At 45.8% G+C, this 17,264-nt stretch overlaps 2 protein-coding genes across 4 annotated transcripts in view; one reads left to right on the top strand and one right to left on the bottom strand.

Moving 5' to 3' along the window:
* Positions 1 to 61: 61 nt before the first annotated feature.
* SS18L2 (SS18 like 2) lies at positions 62 to 1,442 on the top strand. Its single transcript, XM_036390256.1, has 3 exons — positions 62 to 169; positions 280 to 356; positions 891 to 1,442. The coding sequence occupies exons 1-3, from the start codon at positions 101 to 103 to the stop codon at positions 976 to 978; spliced, it is 234 nt and encodes a 77-aa protein (XP_036246149.1). The 5' UTR covers positions 62 to 100; the 3' UTR covers positions 979 to 1,442.
* Positions 1,443 to 2,010: 568 nt separating this feature from the next.
* GARRE1 (granule associated Rac and RHOG effector 1) overlaps positions 2,011 to 17,264 on the bottom strand; it is a 61,013-nt gene continuing 45,759 nt past the window's right edge. For all 3 annotated transcript variants that reach the window (XM_036390253.2, XM_036390254.2, XM_036390255.2), the window contains exons 8-14: positions 16,999 to 17,096; positions 14,355 to 14,480; positions 12,906 to 13,885; positions 9,499 to 9,664; positions 8,487 to 8,621; positions 6,356 to 6,434; positions 2,011 to 5,544 (exon numbers count right to left, since the gene is read on the bottom strand). In XM_036390253.2, the coding sequence (XP_036246146.1) occupies positions 5,221 to 5,544; positions 6,356 to 6,434; positions 8,487 to 8,621; positions 9,499 to 9,664; positions 12,906 to 13,885; positions 14,355 to 14,480; positions 16,999 to 17,096 (1,908 nt within the window). In that variant the 3' untranslated portion in view covers positions 2,011 to 5,220. The remainder of the gene's footprint in view (positions 5,545 to 6,355; positions 6,435 to 8,486; positions 8,622 to 9,498; positions 9,665 to 12,905; positions 13,886 to 14,354; positions 14,481 to 16,998; positions 17,097 to 17,264) is intronic.

Raw genomic sequence — 17,264 nt, 5'->3', positions numbered from 1 at the left:
GGGCGGGGCGGGGCTCGGGCCGCTCCCGGCGGCGGCGCGTGCGCGGCGCGGGGGCGGGGCCGGGGCCCTCAGCCGCAGCCGCCCCTCAGCCGCAGCCGCCATGTCCGTGGCGTTCGTGCCCGAGCGGCTGCGCGGGGCGGCCGAGGTGAACCAGGACACGCTGCAGCGGGTGAGCGACACGGGGCTGGGCCGGGGCCGGCGCTGGGCCGAGAGCGAGCCCTTCCGGGCCGCCTGGGGCAGAGCCGGCCGGGGCGGGCGGTGACGGTGTCTGTGCCGCAGCTGCTGGAGGAGAACGACCAGCTGATCCGGTGCATCGTGGAGTACCAGAACAAGGGCCGCGCCACCGACTGCGTGCAGTGAGTGACCGACGGGTGGGCAGGGCGGAGCGCGGGGGGGCCAGCTGGGGGCTCCTCCTGGAGCTTTCCGGCCGCCACGAGGACAAACGCGGCTGGGCTCACGAAGGGCTTTCCCCAGAATCATTTTCAGAGACGTATTAAGCACGGATGGTCCCTGCCGCCTTGGTCAGGGTGTTTGCCCAGTGCTCCTGGGCCCGCTCTGCTCCTCCGGCCCCTGCGGGGAGGGTGCGGCTGCTCAGACCCGCCCGGCAGGCAGCTCTGAACTCCCGCTCCGCTGCGTTCTGCGGCTGTCGGGCTGCGAGCTCAGCGCCCTCCTTCCCATCGAAGCTGGGCAGTAGCACATGTTCGGCTACCGAGTGCAGCTCAGTGCCTTATAGCGGGCTTCAGAATGAGAACACTAATTTTCCCCGATTTATTACTCTAGTTTGCTTTCTTTTTCCCAGCTTCAAATACCGATTAGAGTACAGGAGTGCTAGTATGGGTAGTTGTCTAGAAAAGAACCTCTCCCAGATCCTGTGTTTCCTCCTCTCACAGGTACCAGCATATCCTGCACAGGAACCTCATTTATTTAGCTACAATTGCTGATGCCACCCCGCCCAGGACGCAGAAGCCTGTAGACTGACAGCAATACCTGGACGTGAGCAGTGCTGCTTTCAGAGGCTGTAGAAATAGTTTAGAGTCCTGCTTTGAAAACCAAGAGGTGTGGGTTTGAAAAAAGCAGGTAAAAAATGATCTGTACTTCTGTATTTAAAATGTGAATGTAGTTTTCAGTGTAGTATTAGGCCAGCTTTTCCCCTGTTACTGTAACTAACACAGGTTAAGAATGATAATTATCACATTCCTTTTTCCCTCTGAAAAACTCAATTCAGTGTACTTCTGGGAATAGCCTGGTTGTCAAGACAGCACTATGGGAAGCAGAGCCCATTTCATGAGTCAGATTCTATAATGACAAGGGAAATGTTACTCTAGGTGACTCTTACCTCCAGCATGACAAAGTTGGGCATGTGTTCCATATATAAAAGCAGTAAACTCTTGTATCCCGTATCAGAACAATTGTGCTAAATAAACTAAATATGTTCTTTGTAAGTTGCAGTATATTCTGAATTAATATAATACATTAGCAAAAGAGCTGCTCCGTGATTTAGTCAAACAGAAATGTTAACTTCCTAGGACTGGTAGGATTGCCACACCACTCAGAAATTACGTCTAAGGGAGAAACCAAGCTATTATTTTAGAAGCTTTTGCCCAAGTTTATTAAGGCTTTTTCTCTGTGCCTGAAATGCTCTGTGAACAAGTCAGTTCTTGCATAATCAGAATGGGTTCATGTGTTTCCTGGGTACTGTCAGCACTGCTGGCCAGCTGCATGCATGTGTGCTCCTATCCAGTAAGGAAGAAAGTTTTGCACACCCTGCATAGGCATCCAGTGCCACAGTTAACACACACTAACCTAATAGCCTTGGTCACAGCAGGGAGGGGGACAGATTTTAGTTTTGGCTTACTAGCATCAAAGTTACTGACTCTGATTCCTAAAAATGTGAGTATCATGATTTTGGCAATGTTTACCTGCACTACCGGTTCACAGCCCCTGCTGAAGCATTGTCTGTACCACATTCTTCTGTGACACCACCTGAGAAAGCACCTTTAAAGATTGGACTGTGCATAAAGTTCATTTTTATATGATAGAGTCAGTAAGTAGGCAGTTGACAATTTTCAAACTGTTAAATAATCCCATGTTAATGTAATAAGATCTTTGTTTTACAAACCGAAGTTACAGTTTAAGGTGCTGCTCATTTTCAGCAAGGTGCATATTTTAAACAGGTATGACCTATTAAATGTATATCTTTAATAAAGCAAATAGTTTACTTTTACAGAAGCTTTAAAATACAAACTGTACAGTTCCAGTTCAGAAGCATTAGCTATTCACAAGAAGCACTGCAATAAGGGTAAGTTAACTAAGCACCAAACCCTTGCACTTGGCAGTGTAAGTGAAGTTTAAGGGCAAGACTCATTTGCCAAGTGCAACAATTCTTAAAATTACCAGTGTTCAGAACAATCGGAAGCAAAGGACAGAGTAGCACCCACGTGGTCAAAATGCAGACAAACTTTCTTTGTGTTCACAATTCACTTATGTAGGTCCAGAAACTTGCCAGCATTTGTAATTATGAATAAACTGCAAAAACTATAGCAATCATTTTGGCACTTGTTAGAAAAAAAGTTCAAAATTAAGTTGTTTTCATTAACTTCCATTTTGGTCTTAGTATGAATAACCAAGTAAGTACAACCAAATTTGGGGTTTAATATTAGATCTAAACAACAAGATTTAGGAAACTCGAAACCATTCATGAAGTTAAATAACCACTAACATTTTCAGTGGAAGGTTTTCAAAATTATAGTAGTACAGACCATTAACAATTTACAGACAGAAGCCACACTGATTGTGCAAAGCACATTACTGTAAAAAGTCTATGTACAGCAAACAAATCTTTGTAAACATGGTAAGTATGAAGTTTCAGAAAACATGGTGACAATATCATAAATACAGGCAACATTGGCATCCTCAAACAGCACAAAAGGTAACAATCTGGGCCTGCAAATAGAGCCCGTCACCATACAAACAAAAAAGGTGGATGGGTTTTAAATACCCAAATGTTTAATAGTTTTAGTGTTGTGTATACTTTTTATTTATATATATATATATATATATATCATGTATTTATTTTTTGGTATCTTCAGATATAGATGTACTTAGTTTGTAAAACCAAAACCAAAAAATGTGCTTTATCTTCATTGAAAAATTATGTAGTTAGAACTAAGAACCCATTTTACTAGTAGTTAACATATTAGAATGATATGACTTAAGAAAAATACAAAAATAAGATTAATACTGTCAAAACTCTTATACCAGAAAATATTGTGGTTTTTAGACTCTTTCAAAGATGAAATATGAAAATTTAAATAAGCTCTAACTATATAAAGAATCTTCTGTAATCTCAATTCATATACAGTGGGATAGGTATACATATTTACCATTGTTCTTGAATTGGTAAGCACCAGTCACTCACCCCCATCCACTTTGGTTGGAAGATTATTCCTAATTCCACAGGTTCACTTAATGGCACATATTGACTGCAAATAATTACTTTATCCTTTTAAAAAAAATAATGTTCTTTTAACTAACTGCTACCCCACATTTCAGTTTTACTATCTTCTGAGCCAGCTCACAATTTTTAATCAACTGTAGCATCTGAAATAAGACTTTAAATAAATGCAAGTAGTCTCTTAGGCTTTGCTTTCACACACTGCAGGAGCACCTTGTGGAGAGTGCCTGTGGCCAAATGCAGCCATAGGACAGGGTCTGTGTGAGAGCCAGGGTCCCTCTGTCCACACAGGTGTGTGAGAGCCAGGGTCCCTCTGTCCATCCACACAGGTGTGTGAGAACCAGGGTCCCTCTGTCCACACACGTGTGAGAGTGTGTGTGAGAACCAGGGTCCCTCTGTCCATCCACACAGCTGTCTGGAACCAGGGTCCCTCTGTCCACACAGGTGTGTGAGAACCAGGGTCCCTCTGTCCATCCACTCAGGTGTGTGAGAACCAGGGTCCCTCTGTCCATCCACACAGGTGTGTGAGAACCAGGGTCCCTCTGTCCACACAGGTGTGTGAGAACCAGGGTCCCTCTGTCCACACAGGTGTCTGGAACCAGGGTCCCTCTGTCCACACAGGTGTCTGGAACCAGGGTCCCTCTGTCCATCCACCCAGGTGTGTGAGAACCAGGGTCCCTCTGTCCATCCACACAGGTGTGTGAGAACCAGGGTCCCTCTGTCCATCCACACAGGTGTCTGGAACCAGGGTCCCTCTGTCCATCCACACAGGTGTGTGAGAACCAGGGTCCCTCTGTCCACACAGGTGGCTGGAACCAGAGTCCCTCTGTCCACAAAGGTGTGTGAGAACCAGGGTCCCTCTGTCCATCCACACAGGTGTCTGGAACCAGAGTCCCTCGGTCCACACACCTGTGTGAGAGCCAGGGTCCCTCTGTCCACAAAGGTGTGTGAGAACCAGGGTCCCTCTGTCCATCCACACAGGTGTGTGAGAACCAGGGTCCCTCTGTCCATCCACACAGGTGTCTGGAACCAGAGTCCCTCGGTCCACACACCTGTGTGAGAACCAGGGTCCTTCTGTCCACACAGGTGTCTGGAACCAGGGTCCCTCTGTCCACAGAGGTGCCATCTATGTCAAGCAGCTCAGGTCACGTTGACACAAGGCTGAGTGCTTCTGCTGATCTTCACCTACAGGAAGGAAACTGCCACAAAACTCAGTTTTGTGACTGTTTCTGCAGCAGTTCCCAAATGAACTCGCTTGTGTAGCACAGGAAAAGCCGCTGTTGCACTTCATTGTAAAAAAGCTGCCCACAGGCTGTAATGGAGAATACAAAGGTTCTACAGCTTGTCCTTTATAAATTTAAACACAAACAGTGTTGAGCAAAGTGACCACTATATATTTGCTTCAACATATTCAATGTGTTTCAGTAAGATGTTTTAACTATAAATCTATATGAAAAATAGCTATAAAATACAGTGTTTCTTGTATGGTAGTCCTTCAGCAGTTCTTTTTAGAAAAAAAAAATGTCTTGAAAGTAAAGGCAATTACACATTTTTAAAAGCATTTCTACATCACAGTTTTGGGCTGTTTCATGTACACCAAACATATTGGCCAGCACTGTAACTCAGAATCCAAGAGTTTGTCTATCTCACCCAGACCCCCTCAATCCCACATTGAGAGAAACAGGATATAGCCAACACAGCACTGTGAATCAAAGTCATGTCATTTCCATTTGGCCCTGTGCTGCACGTTCCAGTAGGAGCAGCAGTCAGTACTGGTGCAGGTAGGATGGTCTGCGCTCGTGCTTTACTGGGAAGGATTTGAAGCCCTTGTTGATCTGTTTGTGCTGGGAAGCCTGCTGGGACTGCTGCTGCTGCTGCTGCTGGGCGTAGGCGAAGCTGGAGGAGAGGCCGGCGGCGGGGCCGCACTCGCTGGCCCACATGGGCGACTGCAGCATCTGCATGGTGTCACTCCACTGGCTCACGGGGCTGCTCATGGGGTACAGGGACGTGCTCTGGCTGGGCAGCGTGCTGGGCACAGAGCACGTGTGCTGCCACGGGGCCTTGGGAGGCCACGTTTTGGTCTTGTTATCCTGAGAAAACAAAATGGGTTGGGGTGCTTTGGTTTAACAACAGAACGCTGCTGCTTTGAGACAATACTTAACGTGTCACCTTATCACCTCCTTGAGATATTGTCACAAGATTTGCTTATAAAGCCTGTGACCGGGTTCACAGGGGTCCAAGGATGAGGGAAGAGACGAGGATCTGACTCCATGTTTCACAAGGCTGATTTATTATTTTATGATCTATATTATATTAAAACTATGCTAAAAGAACAGAAGAAAGGATTTCATCAGAAGGCTAGCTAAGAATAGAAAAAGGAATGATAACAAAGGCTTGTGGCTCAGACAGAGAGTCTGAGCCAGCTGACTGTGATTGGCCATTAATTAAAAACAACCACATGAGACCAATCCCAGATGCACCTGTTGCATTCCACAGCAGCAGATAACCATTGGTTACATTTTGTTCCTGAGGCCTCTCAGCTTCTCAGGAGGAAAAATCCTAAAAAAAGGATTTTTCATAAAGATGTCTGCCAAAAGCTGAACTGATGCCTACATATAGCACTCTCAATTCTTAAAATATCTGCCTGTTAATAACCATTTACTTCAGCTTGACACACAGTGGCCCCACTGAAAGGGAAAAAGTAAATGACTTCCAATTTTAATATATTCAGCTTGGTGGCTGACAAAAGCACCTCACACTACTACTTGAGTGCAGAAGGTTTAGGTTTTCACTGAAGTAAGCAATCTGGAGGTACAGATGCTTTGCCAGTTGACTGCCTCATGCAGAGCCACCCCAAATGGCAGCAGCAGAAGGGACTGAGCAAAGCCCCACAGAGCTCACCTGACTGCGGTCATCTGCTGCAGAGAGAAGGGGAGGCGATGGCAGCGTGCTGGGCTCCTGTTCACCACTGCTGTGTTTTCTGCCACAAAGAGAGACACATTGACTTGTTGGTTTTAAATGAGCCACCCTCATTAATCTGCCACTGGCACAGATCAGGCAGCCCACAGTACAGTTTTCAGAAACATCTGGTTTCATGTACTTTTTGTTCAGTACAGGTAAAAGCAACAATACAGAAACTGTCAGGGACATGACAATGCAGCAGTTCATGGAGCTACAGTTTCAACATTTTTGTAGAGGTGAAAGGAACCTGGGATAGACTTTTGCCCACTTTCAAGAAATCTGCCAGAAATTGTGTTTTTTCTTCTGTTACCTGCTCTTGTGGCTAGGTTTCTTTTGATTTTTTTCAGTATCTTTTCTGAAATAGCCTTACAGATAAGACAAAACACCAGTTGAGGAAGTGAAACATCTGCTGAAGCACAGTGATTTTACTGAAGAAAAATTTTTTACCTTCAGTTTAAATTTGTGACCTAATACCTAGTTAGCAAATAGAAGCCCTTGACCACATGTGCATTCTGGAAGATTTTTTTTCTTGGATTTTTTGGTCTTTTTTGTTTGATTGGTTGGGTTTTTTTAGGAGGAGCAATTAAGGGCATGGGTTTAGATTAAAGCAGAATCTTTTATTTCATCCTTTTTGTAAAAACCCCAGTCAGCATGCTCCAATCAGGCTCTCCTAGGTGAGCAGCCCTTTGCAGGTCACCTTTAGCACACCCAGCCCTTCTGCCTCCTCTCAGTGCCCAGCTTTAGCTCTGGGATGTTGTCGGGCCCTGACCTACAGAGCACTGCTCTTCCTACAAGTGCCAGCAGACAGCAGCAGTACTGTTACTTCAGCTGAGGTTTTGCTCAGTGAAGAACCCTCTGTGGACACTTTCTTCTGCCCTTTAGAGCACTACATAAACCACAGGCTTTTCTTCTTGCTCCATGATCAGTCTCTAGCTATCTACTGCCTTGGCATGTTAAGTCACCCTTATGTGTTTGCTTTCCTTCCCTGCTTTTTTTTTTTTTAATACAAGTAATTACTATTTTTTCTGTGACTGTTTATGCGATGGTTCTTTCCCATTAATTTCAATTTAACATTTATTGAAGCTCAATTTTTGTTCCCTCCCAATGAAGTCTTGGCTAAGTAACGATTCAGGAAGTATCTACTCTTATTCCTTTCTGGTAATGCACACAAAAATAGCTGTCCAGGTAGAATCTGTGAGAAACTGGCACTCACTTTTCTTTCATTCACCAAAAAGCAGACAGACAATCTTGTATCCATGTATTGACTCCAAATTACTCTGTGACTGTAAACAAATATTTGGCCACTTATTTCATTTTTAGAAAAGACCGAAAAATAGTTTGAGAGAACAATTCCAGATTGGAACTGGGTTGGTATTCATGCTTCATCTTGTGCCTTTTGTTACTATTGTTCTGACTACCCTCTGCTGTGCAATCACTGAGGTTCCAAAGACACCGAGCCTCCAGCCCTTTAGAAAAGCAGAATTGCTGTAATTCACACCACTGACAGAAGTGGCCTGTTCATAGCTGAAAATCCTGGCTTGGTTTTTCCATTACTGAAATTATTTACAAAGGCAATTTGCCCGTCTCTTCCTACTGTGAGAAGCAGAGGACGAAGCAGGGGTGGATTTCCCACTCCCAGAACAGCAGAAGCAGCTGAGCTGAGAGGTGCACACCAGGTTAGCAGCAGCTTCTCCCAGTGCCACAGGGCTGCAGCCAAGGCACCCAAACCCACCACGGCAGGCACGGCCCAGCTGCAGCCAGGCACTCCACAAAACCAGGGAGGATCTCACAAAGCTCCAGGAAGCAGCATCTCATGCTACTCTCATGCAAGAAGGAAAGCATCAGGTCTTTCCTAGCCATAGGGAGCCTCAGTGAAGGGCTGCCTGTTTGCACAGAGCTGGTTTGTACCAGGAGAAAGCTGCTAATACAGCTCACATCACCAGTGTAGCACACAAACTCATCTTTGTGAAGACTTGTCTCATTTCCAGGAATTTCCTTTGCTACTCAAATGAAATTACACATAAACAAAAGGAATCTTCCAAAGTGGTCCATGTCTGTTCATTTTGCTCACCTCCTCTGCTTTACAGCAGCAACAAGGTCTGGCCCTGAGAACATGGAGAACAAACTGTCTCCGTTAGCTGAGGAGGTCTCATCACTTGAGCTGGCAGAGTCCCCTTGAGTACCAGACCAGCTGTTTGTCACATCACTGCAAGACAGAAATTGTATTAGTCCTTGTATTTACTGTGCCTGGCCCAGACTATGTGGCACAGTTGTGCTGAATCTTTGTCCCAGGTGATACCTCAGAGCACAACATTGCAGCACGTGGTAAAATGTGCCAGTAATACAAATACTTTCACTAGTTCTGAGTGGTCACATTAACTGCTCTGTTACAGCCTCTTTATATCTATCTAACTACAATAATTATACCAATTAGAAGCACCTCTTCTGTTCAGGAAGGAGAAACAAGTGATGCTTGGGTTTGGAATCATTAAGTACTTGACTTTTTCACTGCCAAACTGAGCTAGAACACATTTCCATACTGGCTTTACACTAGAGACTCACTGCTCCTACATTATGGACAAATAGAGAATCTTGAAACACTTCTTGTGTCGTAAATAGTTATGATTTGGGAGATATTAAAAACTACAAATGTACCTGCTGTGAGGTACCTGCCTTTTAGTAGCAGGATTAAGTGGCTAAAATCTGGAAAACCGAATTCAATCAGGCACCACAACTTTGACAGCATCACTTTTCATCACAACTTTTTCATCAAAGCTTTTTCATCAAAGCTGTTTTCAAAATACACAAAGAAAACTCTCCTGAATACATCTGTGCTATAGATTCCTTATTTCCTCTGTTGGGAGTCCCAGTCAGTCTCCATGCCACTCTAAGGATGACATCAGGCATGTCAGTGCCTTGGGATCAGCAAAGCAGGCAGGGCCACATTGCTCCTCTGAACAGTGATGTGCAACTTTCACAGATGCAGCAGCAACTGAAAAAAACCCCAGTATTCCCACATTCTGCCAAGTCTGGGTGCAAAATCAAGTTCCACAATAAACCATGCAGCCTGTGCAGTGTCTTACCCCTCTGTGAAATAGTCAGGGAAGGGCCAGGTTTTGTGGGGGTCATCAGGAAGGGGCCAGTTGCTGCGCGCGGTGCTCGGGCGCCGGACGTGCTGCGCTTGCCTCTTCTGTTGCATAGCCTGGTTCACCCCAGCCACATAGCGAGCAAACTCTGGATCAGAGCCAACTGAAGGAAAGAAACAACAAATCATTGCTGACACTCGGCTATTTCTGCTGCACTTCAGTGCTTCAGGTCTGACCATACCCCACACCACAGAAATTCCTCCCTGATGATAAATGGCAGCCAGCAGTGCATGGGTCTGCATGGAGCAGTGGAGAACTCTGAGCAGGAAATGTTTCCAAAGAGGAGACACACAGCATCCAGGGTGGATAATAATTATCACATGGGAGTACACCTGCACCTTGCATTCCATCAGGGAAACCGTGTTTGTACTATGATCCTGTCTATGCTGAAAGGTCCAGTATCAGAGACACTGATGAAATGGACACTGCACATTTATGCACACATGTGAAAAAGAGCAGAACAGTTACTGTAGCTGATACCAGAGTGCAACATGGTTTCCAGCTATGTTGTGATCCTGCTTGGATCATAGGAGAACACAGAGCACCAAAACTGCCTCTGTCCTATAAGGATGAGACAATTCTGGAAACATTCTGATTCTGACTACAAAGTATTTCAGAATAAGAATTATATTTACAGAAAAAAAAACAGTAATTTAAAAATTCTTCTATTCTCAACATGCTTTTTGTGTCCCAAGTATCCAATAAGGAATAAGCACAGTCTTGAGCAGACACAGCAAAAGCCTTAATCCAAAAGTGTTTCAAATGCTCCATTGATCAGAGCAAGCAATTGCTGTATTCAAAAGGCTGCTGATAATGAGTCACTAACTGAGTCTCCACAGCTTCTCTTTCTTTTGCCTTTTCTTCTTCCCTGAGAAAAAAACTTGGCAATCTGACTGGATTTCTGGAAAATGTCTAGACTACATGCACAGTGATTGCAGTGGGAAGCACTGAGCTGCTGGCTTGCCAGTCTCAGCTGGAGATGGAGATGAAGAACATCCAGCAATCCTGCACAGCTCACAAAGCAGAGACCTTGCATCTGACAGCTCCCTACATTCAATCCTGCTTTTAGAGGATATGTTTCCTTGTTCTCCTTTGACACATCCAGAAAAGACCTCCACAATGTTTTGCTGAATGCAAATTAAATAGACAGTGAAGAAAACTTTGTTTCTCTGCCTCCTTTACTAAGCAAGGGCTATCTGAGAGCTATCTAGGAACAAAACATCCCCAGTGGTGCTTGTTCTCCCTCTGAAATACTTTTATGTCTATTTAAGATGAGGCTGGAAGCCAGACAGTTCCTCAGATCTAAGAACAGAGTCTAGATGGATTCTGAAGGATATCCAGGCTTTTTTACCTGTGGACAGCATTAAGTTCTAAAGTGCTGATATATTCAAAATAGAAGCTTGTGGTAATTTTTACCTCACTGAATACATCAGGTGAGCAGGTTTTTATCAGATAGCAAAAGATTGGAGTTACCAACATTCCTTCTATTATGAAGTTCTTATTGCAACATTCCTTCATCAGGTTCTTAGTGATGACTAAATACTACAAAATACATTGTTGGGACTAGTTAGGTCCTTAACATGAAAAGCCATAAATTTCAATTTTATAAATTCTTAATCAGCAGTTTTGCATCTGAAGAGAGACATCATTTTCAGACTCAAAGTATTTATCAAGAAAGTAATGTGTTTTGTTTCAAATGAGAAATGTCCAGTCCTAGGAAACCCTGGAAATGAAAAACAGTGTTCTGGTTTACAGCTTTTTGTACAACACTAAAGCTTAAAATGTAAATTTCTACACCACAGCTCAACCTGGCAAGTTCTATGAAGAAAAGTTCTTTCTAGTGGAAGAGTATTCAGTTGGAAGGATTTTTGTTTGGTTTTGGTTTTTTAAATGCCAGATCTGTGAAAAATTCTGGTTTTACTTATCACTACAACTGCAGTAGTGTGTATCCTAATCCACTGAGCACCATTTATGGACCTTGAGTAAGTCACCCTCTCCAAGTACCACCTTCTGCATCCTTGACATTCATCAAATGGAACAACACAAGTAGTTTTTTGTACAGCTAAAGGAAAATACTACAGAAAGAGAATGGATTTAAATGCTCAGAATACCAGTCCTTTGCATACCTGCTTTCTTTTCCCCACACACACATGGACTTAGTGCTTGCTGAGAATAATTTTGTCCTTCCTTAGAGGCTGTGATAATCCTTAAGTCTATACCCTCAGTCTGTTTAACTAAGATGATGCTAATTCAGACTTAGAGTTATTAAGCAACAACGTAACTATGGTGGCTACTTTTGCCATAGAAACTCCACTAATTAATCAAGGAAGTTGACAAGATAACTATCATAATTATGAGTCAAAGGAGCTGGTTTAAGACACCCACACATTCCAAACACAGACGAGTGCAAATGAGCCCGGGAAACTGAGCCCTGCTTTGATGAAAGGTTTCCCTGTTCTCTGCTCCTCCCTCAGGCAGCTGCCATAAATGCACACTCCAACATTCCTGCAGCTGTGTTCCAGGCCAACAGAAGTCACATTTACAAGGCAGCAGCTGTGTAAGTTGTTCTTAATACCACCATCAGAATCTCACAATCACAGAATACTCTGAGTTGGAAGAGACCCACAAGGATCATCAAGTCCAGCTCTCAAGTCAATGACCCACATGGGGATTCATCTCCTCTTAAATTCCACAGTCAATTTCTTAGTCTGGAGATATTTATGACTCTAAAATTTTATCTTAATTAATCTGTATTTACAATTTATTGGTGGTCCAAACACATGTGGCAAACCTCATGGCACTTGCTCTTTAGTCTCTAATCCTTTGACATCCAAACTTTTCACTGCAGAACCTACAGCTGTGGAACAGGAACCAGTTTGACTCCCAGGGAATTGGGGAGCAATGCAGGGAAAATGTGGGGATATGGGAAAGATGTAACCCAGCTGTACCTCCAGGTTACAGGAAGAATAATTTTGAGGAGAGGGAACACACCTGAGTTCAAGAGTTTGTTTTAAACAATTTTACAAACTAAGTATAGGAAGAACAAACATCATCTGTAAGTATGTTTTCAGTACTCTGGTGTGCTCCACATAGGAAAGGTCAGACTACCACAACTGGGACAAGAAACAAGGAATTGGTTCCCATGCTTACTTATTAATGAGAGTTTTAAGATCACCTCCTGTTAAAAAAGCAAATTAGCACACACACAAATCCCTGCTCGCACTGGTCAGCACCCTTACATCCAGTGGGCAGCACAGGGAAATGACAGATATTGCCAGCAATAGTCACAGTATTCTTTAACAAAGAGCCCTTACAAAAAGCATAATAAAGGAAAAGACACACACCTGCAGGGTCAAAAGGCAGGATTTCTCCCAGCATCCCAAACACTCCATCAGTTTGGTCACGATTTGGCCACGTGTTGTTTCTAGGTCCTTGTGGTTTCTGTCCTAACATCTCTGCCATCATATTGTCCATATAGCTGCTCACAAGACCCAAGCTGTACAAATCAGAGCTTAAATCTGAAAAACCAGGATTGTTCCATTGATTTATATGAGACAACCCAGCTCCAACAGCTGGAGCTTGCTGCTGTGAAGAGTTACTGAGCCATTTGGCAGGTACACGTTGCTGTGGTCCAATAGGTTGAAGCAGGTGTTGGTAATACTGCATTTGCTGCTTTTGGGACTGCTGCTGGGACAAGCCTTGCTGAGGAGGGTGCAGCGGGGTGTGAGACACAGACTGTGGCTGCTGTTGAACTGCTCCCGACTTCTGTTCTGCTGCTGTAGAGGATGCAACAGAGTTCCTTCTTTTCACCAGCGGAGAAGTCTGCTGGGATTTGCCCATGTTAAAACCAGACAAGAAATCTATAACATCCTGCATTTCTTGGTCAGTTGGTAAATTCATACCTTTGTCATCCTTGCCATCATCTGGTTTGAAGAAGCTGTCCCGTCTCTCCACGAGGAAGCCGTTGGCCAGCGGGTTGCTCGTGCTCTGCGCTGCCTGCAGGGCATCCGCGCTCCGAGGGAAGCTCCCCATGTTCAGGATGTTCTGCAGCCGTGCGTCCATGCTCGTGGGCATTTTAGCTTTCTCCTCTGAGCTGGAACTTATGAAGACGTTTTTGGAAGGTGTATTGGGGATTGAGTAACTTCCTGTGTTACTTGTACTAGCGCAGGAAGTTTTTTTTGTAAACCGTGAAGTCAGTTTGGAGAATGTCTTTTGCAGACCCCCTGAAGATTTGCTTCCATTCCCCGGTGGCATGTCAACCTGGCTCCCAAATTCTGAGATTTCACGCTGTAACTGGATCTGAATACAAGGCAAAGCTTGCTCCCTGCATCAACAAAAAACATGTATATCAAACCACCTAATACATAACTGGGTTTGGACTTTGGGGAAAACGTGTATTTCAGTAATAGCTCAAGAAAGAAACAACACCAAAGACTGCCAAGTCCACCAGCTATTTCTTATGGTAACAAAGCAAATTATTCTTCATATTTGCAATACTTTCCACTCCTTAAATTTTAGTTGTGCTTCAAGACCTCAATGGAGACCAATTTAATGTAAATGAAGTACTTTTGTAAGAGAGAAGCAAATACTTTTAAACCCTTAGATATGCTGCTAGTTTGGTTTTAAGCAGTCTCCTGTATCTCTGGATGTACCCAGAAGGCATCTGTGGGGATTAAGTGTCTCACTCTCAGTCTGACTCCTGTTTTCCCCTTCTGATGAAATGGCACTGTCAAACCCCTCAGCACAAAGTATTCAACAACAACAGCTTAGTTTGAACTAGAAAAGAGATGTACCTTCCTTCCTTCCACCTGTGTATATCAAACACAGCAGTATAGAGCACATCCACCAGCCCCAAAGTCTTCTCTGGATCCAGACTCCTCTGTAGCAAAGACATTGTTGCTGGATCTTCTTTCAGACACCTGTTATCATCAAGTTTAAATCAGAAATCAAAATGCTTATTTTTTTACACTAAACAATTCTACCACATCAGTCAGAATACTGAAGGCCAATTGCTGCACTCCTGCAGAACGACCTGGGAATGCCTGGTGGTTACTGGGGCATTCTAGCTCTGCTTGCTGTGGAGCAGAGCTAACCTAACTGTGAGGTTCAGCAGTACAGTGTACTGAAATCATCACTGACAAGAGCTCTTCAACAGGCACAGCAACAAACACAGAACACACAGCAAACCTTTCTGGAACAGGGCAGGAGCCTGACACAGCCCCACACACGCCAGGAGCCTGAGCGGGGCAGGGTCTGCACAGTGACGGCTCCGAACCTCCCGTGATGGCTCACACATGCCCCAGCATGAGGAGTGATGGCTCACACACCCCAGCCATGGCTCACACATCCCAGCCATGGCTCACACGTCCCAGTGATGGCTCACACATCCCAGCCATGGCTCACACATCCCAATGATGGCTCACACCTCTCAGTGATGGCTCACACATCCCCCAGCATGGGGAGTGATGGCTCACACACCCCAATGATGGCTCACACATCCCAGCCATGGCTCACACATCCCCCAGCATGGGGAGTGATGGCTCACACACCCCAGCCATGGCTCACACATCCCAGCCATGGCTCACACATCCCAGCCATGGCTCACACATCCCAGCCATGGCTCACACATCCCAATGATGGCTCACACATCCCAGTGATGGCTCACACATCCCCCAGCATGGGGAGTGATGGCTCACACATCCCAGCCATGGCTCACACATCCCAGTGATGGCTCACACATCCCAGTGATGGCTCACACATCCCAGCCATGGCTCACACACCCCAGTGATGGCTCACACATCCCAGTGATGGCTCACACATCCCAGCCATGGCTCACACACCCCCAGCCATGGCTCACACATCCCAGCCATGGCTCACACACCCCAGTGATGGCTCACACACCCCCAGCCATGGCTCACACATCCCAGCTATGGCTCACACATCCCCCAGCATGGGGAGTGATGGCTCACACATCCCAGCCATGGCTCACACATCCCAGTGATGGCTCACACATCCCAGCCATGGCTCACACATCCCCCAGCATGGGGAGTGATGGCTCACACATCCCAGCCATGGCTCACACATCCCAGCCATGGCTCACACATCCCAGCCATGGCTCACACATCCCAGTGATGGCTCACACATCCCAGCCATGGCTCACACATCCCAGCCATGGCTCACACATCCCAATGATGGCTCACACCTCTCAGCGATGGCTCACACATCCCCCAGCGTGGGCCGGGGGTCCCTGAGCGCCACCGGGGCTCGGGACGCGCCCCCCGCGGTACCGCCCAGCGCCAGCAGGCGGCGCTGCCCCCAACCGCGAGCCACGGACAGCGGGGACATCCCGGAGCTCGGGACACGGACACACGGACAGACAGACAGACACACACACAGACACACACAAACACACACTCACTCCTTCCTTGTTCCCCTCCCCTCCCCTCGGGACACTCCTTCCCTTCTTCCTTTCCCCGGCAAACAGCACCATACACGTATGCACACATTCCTTTCCTTTCCTTTTTCCTTTCCTTCGGACACAGCACCAGGTCATACAGCATACATGCATGCACACACACATTCCTTCCTTTCCTCCCTTCCCCCAGGACACAGCACCGGGGCTCTCCTTCCTTCCTTCCCCCAGGACACAGCACCGGGGCTCTCCTTCCTTCCTTCCCCCAGGACACAGCACCGGGGCTCTCCCTCCTTCCTTCCCTGCCCCAGGACACAGCACTGGGGCTCTCCCTCCTTCCTTCCTTCCCCCAGGACCCAGCACCGGGGCTCTCCTTCCTTCCTTCCTTCCTTCCCCCAGGACCCAGCACCGGGGCTCTCCTCCCCTGGCCGTGCCAGCAGCCCCATTAGGAACAGGCTGCCTCTGTATGGAGTCCAGTGAACCAAATGTGTTGTACTGAAACTCCTAAGAGTGCCTCCTTCCCAGTTAGAGACAAGAGCTGCCATTGCCTCCTGCTCCCAGTGCTTTGAAGGGGAGAAACCCCCCCAACCTGCAGATCAACCATTCTTTACTGCAGACACAGCATCTCTTGGAGCCCCGAGGTCACGGCCCACACCAGCACCCAAAGAACAGCCCAGTGAAGAAAGAGCAAAGGCTCTCACATTAACTCAGCCAATTCTTGGCCTCTCTGGGCTCCAGCTGGGACCTGCCAGGGTGGAGCATAACACCAGTACTGGTAGATTGTTATTTTTGAAACATTCTCTTTTATCACCAAGCTTTTCCATTTCCTACAAGTCTCAGTGCCCCAGCACTGCCCCTCTTGCCTTGCCTCCTACAGAGGAGCCTGTCAGCAATGGAGGTGTTCAACAGTCCAGACAGAGGAACTTAAGGAAGCTGTGTCATAACTGTGCACATTATCTCTTCCATTTGTAACAATTCTCCCCATGTATTTCAGTCACAATCTGCAATACAGGATTTTTATTTACCAAGTTGATGGAACTTGCACCACAATCCTTGATCCTTCTAAACTTATCTGAGGAGCATAGGCTTCTTTATTTTCAATCTGTGCTGTGTCCACAACCACCTAGTAAATAAAATAAAAGGGAAATACATTTAAGAATTAGTTATTTTATCACACCTGTAGTTAAACTCTAATAATCTCCCCTCCCAGTCACGCTACACAGGTACAAAAAAAAAAAACAACAAATAAAACCAAACCAACACATGAAATCATTGTAAATTTACTTCTATT

The sequence above is a fragment of the Molothrus ater genome, chromosome 12, assembly GCF_012460135.2.
Source record: "Molothrus ater isolate BHLD 08-10-18 breed brown headed cowbird chromosome 12, BPBGC_Mater_1.1, whole genome shotgun sequence".
NCBI classification, from domain to species: domain Eukaryota; kingdom Metazoa; phylum Chordata; class Aves; order Passeriformes; family Icteridae; genus Molothrus; species Molothrus ater.
Note: the sequence above shows the minus strand (reverse complement) of the source record. Positions and strands in the feature narration are given on the sequence as shown.